Here is a 13,225-nt window from a genome sequence, read left to right as displayed (position 1 = left end):
CTGGGGCTGCACTGGCTGAAGCCAATGGGAGGTTCTGCCCCATGTATGAGCCCTTTGGTCCTCCTCTGCCTCTTGGAGCAGCTTTGGGCTGGAGGGTGCTCCATGCAGGGGAAGCAATGGTGCTGGTCCATCTGCAGGTGCCTGGGAGGGGTGAGCTCCCACAGAAGCAGCTTTGTGGGGCAGAGCCTTTGGGGCTGCTCTCATGTTAAATTCAGCTCTCTGCCAAACTCATATCGAGTGACATGGGAGGGAGGTAGATGTGACATTAAGATGCATTTTCCGGGCTCCTGTCACTCCATCTTCCATAGCACATCTATTAAAAAAACCTTTAATAGCCTCCTCAGAAGGTAATTTAATTGAACTGAATTGATGGGTGAAGTACAGAACTGCCTGTCCTTCTCCATCAAATTTTATTGGAATTTTCTTCCTTGCTTCTGTTTCACTTGTGGTACAGCATCAGGCAGGAGGGGCACCTCAGGCTGGGGAGAGCCCTTGCCTGGCCAGAGAGATCCCATCTGGAGCCTGGGGACCAGTGTCTACCCATGGATCTGCAGCAGACACCACCACCTTCCTTCCATCCTCCATATCTGCTGCCTTCCTCTTCTGCTTGGCCAGGGACATCACCTGAGAGGCACTGTAATTAAAGCAGAACCTTTTAGCCTCCATTCGCTACTGATATTTTTATCCTTTTGGCTCTGCTTTAGAAGCAAAATCCTCTTTGCTGGGCGGCACCAATTGGTCTCCCTTGCTCCAGGGCAGTGTGCTTGTCTGAAGCAGAGCCCTCACCAAGGTCAGGAGCAGCTCAGACCCTCAGCTGTGTTGTGCGAATCAGGGAGGGGTGGAATGGGGCATCCTGAGGGGCTGCCTCGGTGTCGTGGGTTAAGTGGGGTGTTTTATTTCACACATGTGAAGTATGGAAGTGATTTCTCCAACATTTCCCTCTTTAATTTGCCTAAAGCCAGGCCTTGATGATTACAATTTCATTGCACGTAGCCTTTCCACCAGCAGCCCATACAAATGCTTTCCTGCCAGGTGGATCCCTGGCAGCTGCACACGCTCATTAATCCCGTGCACTGAATACTCTGCTCATCACACCAAATGTGTGACAAGTCTTTAGCATCACCCAGCCTGGTTTCCATGCCCAGGTTGGAGCTGGGGTTGGATGGGTATCTCTGCAGAAAAACCCTCCTCTGATCCAGGCAGAAGATTGCCTTCAGACAGCCTAGAAATAACTCCTACAAGGATCCTGTAGCCAAGCTGGAAATAATCCAAGGGCTTTCATGATGTAGCCATTATCATTTCCACTTAAAACTGGTAAAAATTAGGCTCCATTTTTCATGCTTCTTTTTGCTTCCTTACCCTGGGGAGTTTGTTTCCATGCAGTCTGTGCAGTTATGGCTTTGGGCTGGGTTTCTGCATCACTCTTGGATAGTTTTCAGCCTGCTTGTTGTTTAGAAGGGGAGGTGGTTTGTCTGCTCCCTCTGCCTGAAGCAGAACCAACACCAGAGCATCGCTGTAACAAGCATGATCCACATCATCCTTTAAAAGCTATGGTGGTCTTGAAGAAAATGCATCAGGGATGGTCAGAGTGAGTGTTTCCTTGTGTTTGTGCTCCAGTACTCCCAGATTTTCCTGCCAATGCCATGGCAGTCGACTGGCGACAACCTCCCACTGGCCTGAAAGCTGTTCTTCCTTCAGCTGTGCCTTAATAACGAAGAGTAGGTAGGTGCTATCACACCCTCTGGGAGCGCTTAGAAGTAACACCACAACAGCAGAGGTGTATGTTTGCTCAGAAGCAATTATTAAATGACAAAAGCCTGTAATTTTAAACCTTGAGAATCACTGCGCTGATTTACTTAACCCCCAAATTAATTGTGATCAGGATGTCAGAGTCAGCTGCTGGAAGAGAGGAGCAGTGCTTTGCGACCAATGCCAAGTGCAGGTGAGAAGTCTTCCCACAGCTCGCCACAAACTGCAGATGACATTGGAATGCTGAATGTGCTCAGCTTTTGCTACACAAACCATATTCTCCTCCTTCCCCACTCCTGGGCAATTACTCCGTGGACCAACAACATCCCAGGGAAATGGGCATCAGTAAATGGGGTCAGCAAAGCCACACTACCTGCCCAGCATCCTACCTTCTGTGTTTTGCTGTTTCCTCTCCAGGGCCTGAAGCCGATGGACCATAATGGTTTGGCGGATCCATATGTCAAATTGCACTTGCTCCCCGGAGCCAGTAAGGTGAGATGCCTTTTCACTTCTTCTCTTCCTGGGGCTGCACCTTTCCCTTTGGAATCACACCAGGGAGGTTCCCCAGGGAGAAGTTCTTCACTGGCTGACCTCAGTGTCCTGCCCAGCTCTCACTCAGGCAACCAGGAGGCAGCAGCAACAGGAGGTAAGAATTGGGACTAAATCCAGCCCTAACTCCTCACCCTTGGGAGCAGGGGGTGCGAACACTGTGCTCTAGAAGCCTCTGAGAAGAACCAAGTGAAATGATCCGGAGCTATAAACAAACAGCTCTTTTCTTTTTCTCCCCCTTTTAATTTTGCATCTAAACCCCCTCAGATCATAATAAACCAGAGTTTAAATCATAAGGGAAATATTTCCATCTACTTAGGTTCAGCACTTGCTGGAGAGAAGAGTAATTAAAGATACTAATGTATATTGTGAGAGCTTGGTGTAACTGATGGGATGTTGAATTTAAATGCTAAATGTATGTGATATGAATATTAATTGCACTCTTATTACACTAAAGGAAAGACCTTTTTTGGGGAGGTATATTTTACTTGTTACGGTTCAGTTGAATTAATTCATAATGTTCAGGGCGGTAAACGGGAGGTTTTAACCACATTTCAAGTTCTGCTGGAAATAGGAGAGCCAGAAGCACTTTCATCAGCGATATTATCTGTCATTTCCATGTTTTGCAAATGCATTGATTAGCATTTCTGCTGGAGGTGATGGAGATGAGGGAGGCGGGAGGAAAGCTCTGTGCTGAGGGTAGTGCAAGAGCTACAGACTCTACAAGCAGCCGTGGGGATCTCTGCATGCCCACACATCCCTCTGACTCCACGATTCCTGTGTCTCTGCCCCTTGTTTCCAAACAGCACTGCCCAAATCTGCTCTGGGAGAGGTGAGCACATCTGGGGGGAATCGTGTCCTGGCCTGGATGCTTCTGTACAGTCATTCCAGTAGGAGCAGGACAGTCTCCAAGTCCATTGAGTGTTTCCATCCCAGACTGGGGCTCTTGGGCACCTGTGGCAGAGCTAAACCAGAGATGTGGGAAGCAGGATTCGTTCACCTCATGCAGAGGTCTCCAAGTGAGCTGGTTACTGAGTAAATCATTCCAGGTGGGAGAAAAGGGCACTCCCAGAGCTCAGTTGCTTTGATTTAGTTTGCATTCATTGCTCAGAGCAGCATTGGCTGCTGGGTGATACTCATCATGTTACCTCCCTAGCTAAACCCACTTTCCTTCCTGAGCCACAGAGCCCCAGCCCCAGGATCTGGCCCCAGTGGGTCTGAGCAGGCAGCGCGTGCCATCATGCTGCTTCCTCTGCTGTCCTTGTCACCCCTCAGCAGGCTCTTCACTCCTTTCTGGTATATAACTTGCTGCTTGGGCTGGAGCCTGGTGTGGTGGCCACAAAATCACTGAGGAAAGAGATAAAATAGGTATAGGATGAAACCTGGTATGTCAGAATGGCTTTTTTTGAGCAAGTTTACAAAGCTGGGGAAGATTTAAGGCAAATGAGGTATTAAATCAATAGCAACAGCAGGTCATAAATGAGAGCACCCGTCTGCAGTCTCCTTTGGTCTGCATCGCTCTGCTGTCACTGCTGAACATGCCTCTGGGCACACAGGGATTGTCTCAGTGAGGCTGGTGCCCAGGAGCTTTTCTTTCCATGCTGCAAACAAACTCCTGCCTGAGTGATGTGAAAAGCAATTGGCATTGCAAGGCTTCAGATGCTGCTGCGAATTGAGTCCCTCCTGCCCCTGCATTTCAGTCGGCTCCTGGAGCATTGCACCTTGCTCCAGGGGTATCCTCCTCCTAACCTAGTGCTCAGTGTTTCACAGTTCCTCACCCAGCTTCAGCAGTGCTGCACAGGGCCCAGGTTTCTTTAAAAGACAGAAGTAGCTTTGCAGACCTGAATGAAGCACAGCACAAAATACAGAGGTTTTCTCTATCTCTGAGAGATCAAATCCAGCAGCTGCTTTGCATGGTGAATTTGGGAGTGAGACACTGTGCTGTGGTCCCTTGATGGCTCCGCTGCACTGGCAGCTCCTCAGCCAGTGGCTGTGTCTGGTCAATCTGGAAGAGGCTGTGTGTTTGGGGTGCTTTTGGTGGGAAAAGAACATGCTAACAAGGTGACTCCTCACTGAGCTGTAAGCACAAGCTCTCTTCTTCACCCCGTGCTTCACATCCCACTCAGATTGACTCAGGGCTGGTGACCCAAAGGTGGGGAATGTAGCAGCTTTTCATAAAGCCACACAAGTCAAGTTTGAAGTATTGGTTTCCTGAGAGTTCCTTATGCCCAGCAGTGGCTGAGGCAGGGATTGAACTTTCTGACTTTACATCTAACTAGAAGGAAGATTGCTGCTCTGCCAGGCTGTCCCAGGCTGGGGTGCTGATGGACAAGCCTCATCTGAAGCCTGTAGCCCTTTGCTTCTGTTCCCAGCAGAAGCGGGTGGCTCAGGAAGTGAGATCAATGTCCCCTGACCTGGGGCGGGTGCGTGTGCCAGGATGCCCCATCCATGCCAGGGACACAAGTGGCTGTGACAGCCCCGCTGTCCCTAACCTCTGCAGAGCTGTCTGTGACTCTGGAAAGAGTTGCCAGTGATAACAAATGTGTATAAGGGAAGTTATTTTGAGTCAGGCAGGAATGAGAGCTGTGCTGGGAGCAGGAATGCAAATAAACAGCCAGAAGAGCAAATTGGTATTTTGTAATGAACCTGAAAAGACCTTTTTTTCTCTCTGTTGCTCTCTCCTGCTGCATAAATGAAGTCCCCATGCTCTCTCTGCTCTCTGCCAAGGTTCCCATTTTGTTGCCTGTTCCCAGGGTGCGGGATGCGGAGTCGGATTGCTTTGCAAATGAGCATGTTGCCTTGTCTCTGGTTATTGCTGTGGTCGGGGTGGATTTGGGCAATCCCCTTGAGGAGTGACCAGGTTAGAGAACTGGGGCAGAAGGGTGATAGCGTCAATTGCCCCTTCATCTCCAAACCGTGCCTCCTTTTCTCCCCCTTCACTGCCCATCAATGCTCCAAGGACTGCCTGGGGCTGGGTCCTGCTGACCTCCATCTCCTTTGTTTTCCAGGCGAATAAGCTGAGAACCAAAACGCTGCGGAACACTCTGAACCCCACCTGGAACGAGACACTCACCTACTACGGCATCACCGATGAGGACATGATCCGCAAGACCCTGCGGTAGGGCCCCGTGGGCTGAGTGGGGTGCTGAGCCCAGCACTGGGGGGACACATGTCCCTTTCCTTAGGGTCACCTCCCCATCCCAGTGACAGTTTCCTGGGGGAGATCGTGGGGACCTCCATTCCCCAGCCCCACAGAATGATCCTGGCAGCTCCTCATAGCAGAGGTATTACCCACCAGAGCCTATAGAATGTGGTCATGCCTGCACACCCCATCACCACCATGGTGACCAGCACTTGATTTACTGTGAGCCTGGGCTGGAATAGCTGGTGAGGAGCATGGTCCTGCATAACTCACTGGGCTCCTGCCTGTAGAGGTGGTGTTATTTGGATTTAACCTCTTCATACCCACTCTCATGGGCATGTGTTAAGGCTTTGCAGTGATGTCTTGCTGAGAAAATCTCCCCAGGAAAGTTCTGGGCCCTTTCAAGGCTGAGCTTTTTGGAAGAAAGCTGGAGGCATCTGTGAGTTATTGCCAGACTAAAAGAGGGGCGTTTGTATGTATTTATTCCATTCTCTTAGTTTGGATCAGTCTCTGTGCATTCGGCATCTCCTGAAAGCATCTCCCAGGGGCTGTGTGAGCTTGGAAGTGCTGCTTTGCGGGGTCAGAGCCCTGTGAATGAAGAGGTTTTCATGTCTTGCCCACTGTCCCACGTGGGTGAGGGCAGGGAATGACCTGGAGCCTGTGGACAGATCCTGCCCAGGGCTGCTCCAGCACTGCTCTGAAATAGGACCATTATGCAGCAGGATTTGCTGTAAGATCTGCTGTTGAACAAAAGAGGATCTTTCATCCTGCTCTGAGGACCTGGGGCTTTTGTCAGCTCCATGGCTGCCATCTGACCCTCCTTATCTGCAGGTTAAACCCTGAGAGTTTATTATTTTCCCCAAGACAAGCGCACAAAGCTGCTTTATAAAAGGTCCTGCTCCGAGGTGCATTTGGGCAGAGCCTACCTGTTGTCTGCAATGTGCGTAGGGATGAGAAATTTAGTGCTGCAGGTTATTATTTCCCATGGAAAATATTAGTCATGCTCAAAGTGCTGCAGGCTTCTTGGGCTGGAAAGCCTCTGCTTTATTATTATTATTGGCTATTTTTTTTCCCCCCATTTTTTCACTCCAGGCTTTGAAGTTTTCAGCCTTTTCAAGCGTGGAAATCAGTTTGTAGAGAGGTGTTCGGCTGAGTTGTTTGCTGAAAGGCACCAGGGAGCAGAAGGATTTGACCCCCACCTTTTTGGGGCACTGGTTGCTGCTTCTCCCTGGGGAAAAGCTGCCCTCACCTTCTCCGGGGATGCAGCAGGGAGGTGTGGGATGCTCAGTGGCAGGGGGACACACAGAATCATGTGCTGGATTTGCTCTTCTCCCCGCAGACATCCCTCATTAGCACATCCCTGCTCCTGCCCACCAGCCTGGGTGCTGCAGGTGGTTTTTGGGGAGCCAAGTGTGGCCATGGGCTCTCTCAGGGGGGACGTGGCTGAATGGAGACAGCGTTTCTGTCCTGGGAGCTCCACGGGGAGCTCAGGAGATTGCTGTTGAGGTCAATTAATGGCTCATTACCCAAAGTGGCTTCAAAGGGCACCTTTCCAGGGAGGCGAGGGAAGCTTGGAGCCTTCCTGCCATGCAGTTGTCCAGTGTGAGTTCCCAGCTGGGCACTCTGCAAGGAGCAAAACTCCCTGTGAAGCCTCATCTGCATATACAGGGGTAGCCTCCCCATCTGTGGACAGATTTGTCACAGATCTGTGGTTTGGCATCTCTTTGTGCCATCAGAGCCATCCGGCCATCTTGTGCCTTCACACCCATTGGAGCTGCCTCTTTGCAGGGGGTTCCCAGGCTCTCCAGTGCTCTGCACTTTGCAGCTGAGGTTTCCTTGCCAGCAGCTAACCCCAGTGAATTAGGTGATAATTAAGGATCAAAATACTCTCCATATGGAGAGGAATATCCAAGCACGATTCTGACTCACTGGCATTTACAGCTAGTCAGTGGGATTTGCTGAAGCATGTCCCGATGGAGGTGGTGAACCTCATGATGACATGGCCACGGGGACCACGCGGATACCCACCTCACCTCCAAGTGTAGTGCTGGGGTCTGGCATTGCATCCAGATGGAGTGGGCTCTGTCCTACGGGATTTAGCACAGCCCAGTCCCTGTCAGAAGTGTGGGAGCCCCAAGCCCCACCACCCCGGCACTAATGAGGCTCAAGATGGGGCTGGAAGAGGCTTAGGGGGGCTCTGCTGTCTCCCTGGGGAGGTTGTGTGAGCAGAAAAGTGGACAGGTTTGTGAAATGGAACTTACCATAGGGCTGGGGCTTCTGGCTTTGGTTTTGCCTGGTAAAGATTACAGAGAATTAAAGAAACAAACTTTTGGGTAGAGAAGGTTTCCCTGCCAGCACCTCTGCTGCGGGGCTGTCCCCTCTCTTGTGGGCCATCTCCTCTCCTGCTGTGGTGTGGCCCTTCCATACCTTTGGTGCTTCTTCCCAGCCTGCCCTCGGGCAATGGGCATGTGCTCAGCTGCTCTGCCCAGTGGGTTCGGCAGAATTTCAGGTGGGATTTCAAGCTCTTGTCTATGGCCCAGGAAATTCTTCCTCTAAAACAAAGCTTCTGAGCACTGTGGCTCCATTTCTTATCTTGCATGGGAGAGCCGGAGCCTAAAATTCAACTGCTCTTCATTTTCCTTAAGAGCAATTCCCCAACCCCCTATTTTTTTTTCTCCATCTTTGCCGTTGAAGATGCTGGCAAAGGAGATTTTACTTACCCTGAGGCAGGTTTAGATGAAATCAGACTTCTTGCAAACCAGACACAAGGTAGAAAAATCCATTTTTTATTTTAATTCTTTGCTTGGATTTTCTACTTCTCAAACACCAGGTATTGAATCGAGTAGAAGGATGCAAGGCTGGGAAACGTTGCACCTCCTCAGGGGAGGGATCTCAGCTTTACATGAGGATGGGCTGGGGTCTCTGGTGACTACGGCTCAGCAAGGACTCTCTTATTTGTGGGTTGAGCTGTTTCTCTTCTATGAGCCTCTCCATAACACCAGTGGCAATGGCCCTTCACCCTCGTGGTGCCACTTCCTGTAGGAAGCATGTCCCATGCTGTGTATTGTCCTGTCTTCAGTGCTTCACTTTGCCTGCCCATCATCTTGGCAAAGCGTCTCCTTCTCTGCCAGGAAAAGAGGACTTCAAAGCTGCAGGGACGCTGGCTTTCCTCGTGCTAATCAGGCAAGGCTCCTGCAAGGCAGCTGTGGGTAGTTGAAAGAGCATGAGTGATGCTCTCCTCGGTCTGGGAGGTGATTGTTCCCCGAGTGCCTCCTCAGTGCTGAGATTCGTGGAGGGGCAGGGAACGCGATTTGCAGAGTCTCTTTAATGTGAAAATAACGGTGGAGATCAAAGCTGCTGCCAGCCTTTGCCTCCCTGCTGCCTGCAGAGCGCGTGATGCAGCAGCAAAGCTGGAAAAGCACCCAAAAATCTTCCCTGCCCACCTGGGCACTTGGTGGGCTGTGGCCAGCACGGGTTGGTGGCACAGGGCACCCTGCTGGTGTCTGCAGCCCTCCTGGGGGGATGAGTGGCATTCACCTCATCGCAGGGGCCAGAGTAGGGGCATCCCCTGCCTCCTGGAGAGCAGAGTAATGGATCCCTCTTGCTCAAGACCCCCAGCCCCGTGCAGGCTGCCCCTCATCCCCATGCAGCCTCATCCAAGCTGGTCGAGTGACTTTGCTGTGACAGACCCAAGCCCTGGGATCATTGGGGTTCACCTCCCAAGCAGAGCCACCTCCAAAGGAGAAGGAGAGGTGAAGGCTGCTCAGCTAATTGCGCTGTCAAGCAGGATTTTGTTAATGAATCAACCCCCTCAAAAAACACCAGATACTTCAGATTTCATGAAACACAGTAGGTGGGAGGATCTTGAAAGGTCTCATCCATTCATTGAATTAAATACCCTTGAGGAGTCTAGCCCAAGGCTTAATAGCAATGAAACCACCCACCATGCTGAGAGAAGGCAAATTCAGAGCCACTCAAAAGATGCTGGACTCGGAGGGCTGGGATGGCTGGGACTGAGGGCAGGTTCCCAGCTTGCTCCAGGAGGAAGTCTCACCCTGCAGTCCCCACTTCCAGTTCCTGCTTGTAGGCACCGTTTCTCCCCATCTGCAGCCGTGCCGCAGCAATCACTGGTGGTGGGAAGCCGGGGTGCATGACAGAGGGAGGCAGAGAAGTGCTGCAGGGGAAATTGGAATAGGCAGAATACACTCGCCTACATTTAAATAATACATGTAATATGCAATAAATAGATTGTATTCATAATAAATATCAGAGCTGGACAGATATTGGATACAATTATTCATATCCAGATATATTGGCAAAGTGATGCATTATTCATATCATACTCAGCTAGCTTATGAATGCCAGGAATTATTTGTTTAATCATGTGTTTGACAAACATCATGACTCATTAAATATATTATTCAGGAAATAGTATTTGATCAGGTCTAATAGGCATACTGCAGACACTTAGAGATTTGGGGTCCCAAATTGCTTTACTCCAGAAGTGCTGAATGAGCTTAGCTCCAGAACTGCAGGCACACTCCTAATTTCATCTAACTTTTACTGTGGTTTCTATGCTCAGACTTTGAGGCATTTTGTGATGGAGCCCAGCACCGAATACTCCTTTTGGTTTTAGGAAAGCTGGATGGTCCCAGGACTCTGCCTTTTTCTCTTCTCTTGCCAGGCACTGTCTGTCCTTAAGCTAAGCAGGCATCACTTGCACATCTGCTCCTCCATCGAGATCCTCCCAAGTTGCTATAGGGACTATACAGGATCTTAGCTACAAGAGATTTGTCTTCACACTCTGATGCCTATTACATGCATGAGCATTGTAGAGAAGGGTCCTCATTGACCCCTGTTTTCCCTGTTCCACAATGGGAAAGAGGCCGGAGGAACGTGTGTGTGAGGACAAGTCATGAGTCAATGGAGCGGGGTTGCTTGAGCTGTGCATGAGTCAGGGCTGTAACCCAGGAGCCCAGGGTGAGTAGGAGGGAGAATAAGTTTAGTGAGCAGTGATTGTTCACTTACTGCTTAGTTTTCTTCCAAGGTGGTTTCACAGCCCTTAAACTTAAAGGTGGGGACCCCTCAGTGGAAGTTGTCAAATCAAAAGCTGAGCTCAAGGGATGGGGGTTAATAAAAGAGATGAGGGAGGGGTGATGTTTGAGTTAGAGGGGTTAGGATGGCAGGTGAGCGTGGCTGCCAGAGACACCTCTTGCTGCTTGTTATGGAGCTGACTTTCTAGTCCAAGGCATAAAATTCCATCACATCAATTTCTTGTAATAAAATTCAAGCTGGTGTAATTGCAGAGGGCGGGCTGGGGCCGGAGCTGCCTGCTCATCTGACTCAGCTCTCTGCCCTCACTTCCATGACCGATGCACCACCAGTCTACCTGCCTTAAAAATACCACCTGCCAGCCAGAGGGACTGGGAGGGCTGACATGAAACTGTGTCTGAACCGCCTCTGGTCACCACACAAAGAGGGGACCAACCTGAGAGGTGGCCAGAGATGGCAGAAACTAAATAGGACTGGGAGAGACCTGGCAGTGTCACCAGCTGCTCGAAGACAGCAGCAGTTCCCAGGTCTTGCAGATGTGCCTCCCAAGGGACCCAGTTCTGCGCAAACACCTTAACTAGCTGGGGACATCAGTAGGGACAAAGGGGATGGCCATCACCCCAGCGATGTGTGTTGCCTTCAGTGGGATGCAGCTTGGGCAGCTGTGGGGTGTTCTTGTGCCCTGCTGCTGCTGAAGGAGGGCTCTGTGGTGCAGGGGCACAGGAACCATCCTTGGGGAGGGCACGCAGGGGCTTGCGTGAGCTGTAGCATGCTGTACAGGAGCTGGTGTTCTCAGAGCTGCTTGGTAAGGTGGGAGCAAGTGGCTTCCCATGTCCCCATGGGCAGTGAAATAAGGCTCGGTGGGGCTCTCCAGCCTCTCCCAGTGCAACACTGGAGATGCTTTCCCTGTCACCACCGCTGAAGTTTTCCAGTCATTTCCTTCCTGGGCTTCCACCCATCCTAGGTGGTTCTGAAGCTTCACATCGAGTAGAACATTGCATTCAGTATCTTGTGCTTTTGGGCATATCTAGACATTGTTAGGAGAAGATCTTGGTACTCATGTTCTTACCAGGTGAAACAGGCACCAGACCCTGCCTCCCCTGCGTGTGCAGTAGACCACACTGCTCCGCAATCGCTGGGTGTGAAAACAGACCCCTGACTGCCAGCTCCTGGTGAGGACCATGCTCCTCTCCTCTGCTTCGATCACTGCACGCTTGCTTCTCCTTCCCAGAGCCTTGGCCAGATGGACGTGGGGTTGCGCACGCCTGGCAGATGCTGCTGCTTGTCTGGAGCTCCTGCTGCTCCTTTTTTGGTTTTGTTCCTTAAAAGAGAGGCGGGAGGAGGAAGGGAAATGGGAAATATTGTGCCTGCATTTGAGATTCTCTTCAAAGATTTTACTGTTGTGGTGGGGTGAGGATTTTTTTGCAGGTATCTATAGTAACGCTGCATCTAGCTATGGTTTTCTGCAGAGCAGTATTCCCCATCTTCCCAACTGGATTATTTTTCCCAACCCCCCTTCCTGTGCCACTCCATGGCCTTGATGGTCCTTGTGCCATGTGACCGAGCCATTCCCATGGTTCCCTCGCCACCTTGTTATTCACTTGTGACCAGGAGAGTGGTCACCCACAGATAAACCATCCATGGGTAAACCATCCAGGCACTGCACAGGCAGGAAGCATGGTGTGCAATTAGTTACTCTGAGGCGGAATAGCAGGTCACTATTTATCTTTAATTACTTTTAGCCCTTCCCAAATAGGTCCTGTTTGTTGGAACCCAGCAAGGTGGAGCATGGTCCCTGCAGCAGAAGTGCTGCCCATGAGAAACGGGCACCAAAAGGAGTGGGTAAAAGAAAGGAAAAATCAGGCAGCAAAAGGATGAGAAGAGACTGTAGGAAGATTTTTTTAAAGGGGGGGAAAGTAGGAAAGGGAAGGGAAACACCTTTCCTTTATGGGTGTAGGGTCCTGATGGTCCCTACATGGTTCTTGTAGGGATGCAGGATGTTTCCTTTGGTGGGGATGGGATGGCTTTCCCTGTCTCCAGCTCCAGCAGCACTGCTGGGGGATGGCCGGCCACCACCCTCCTGAACCCTCTCTGGGACTGTAGGAGCTGTGAGCAGAGGCTTCCTGCAAGCACTAACTTTGCTCTTCTGTTGTCTCTCCTGATGCTGCGAATGGGCTGGGAAGCAGCAGAGAAATGACTCATTAGCTGCCAGCTCAGGGAAAGGCATTTATAGCTTTTGCATGGAAAACAGCCTTCACTCAGCATCTCCCTCACTGCCCTCGGATGTAGCTGTCGTCATGGGGTGCAGGACCCAGGCAGGGCTGGGAGAGCTGCACTTGGCCAAGGTGTGATGCCTTCTGCAAGGCTGGGTCTGCGGATCCCATGTCTGCATGGTGGAAGAGGAGGTGGAGGACCCCCTCTGTGTCCCAGCCTTGGCAGCCAGATCCCCAGGACCAGGGGACACCCTGAGACATACTTGGGAACTCCTCAGGTTGCGAGAGGGGGAGCCCTGCTGGGAATCACGCTTCTCCCAGCCATGTAGTTCAAGAGTGGGTTTAGGAAGAGCCTCCACAGCCAGGCAGGATGCAGCCAGGCTGGTGGCAGCTCAGATGAGTTTTGCTTTAGACACTGATGACTTTGATAATGGAAGAGCCATGAGGATGCTTGAGGCACTGGGTTGCTTTTCTGACAGTGCCTGGGCTGGGGTGTATTAGCCTCAGCAGCTGCAGCACT

General features: G+C 51.0%; 1 protein-coding gene across 1 annotated transcript in view; it reads left to right on the top strand.

The window, feature by feature from the left end:
* The window catches only part of DOC2B (double C2 domain beta), a gene marked incomplete at both ends in the record, with an annotated part of 31,643 nt that overhangs the window by 14,405 nt on the left and 4,013 nt on the right, over positions 1–13,225 (top strand). The window contains 2 exons of the mRNA XM_080629905.1: positions 2,167–2,241; positions 5,307–5,416. Of these exons, the coding sequence (XP_080486031.1) occupies positions 2,167–2,241; positions 5,307–5,416 (185 nt within the window). The remainder of the gene's footprint in view (positions 1–2,166; positions 2,242–5,306; positions 5,417–13,225) is intronic.

This window comes from Psittacula echo, assembly GCF_963264785.1.
Source record: "Psittacula echo genome assembly, chromosome: 15".
In the NCBI taxonomy this organism is placed as follows: Eukaryota; Metazoa; Chordata; class Aves; order Psittaciformes; family Psittacidae; genus Psittacula; species Psittacula echo.
Note: the sequence above shows the minus strand (reverse complement) of the source record. Positions and strands in the feature narration are given on the sequence as shown.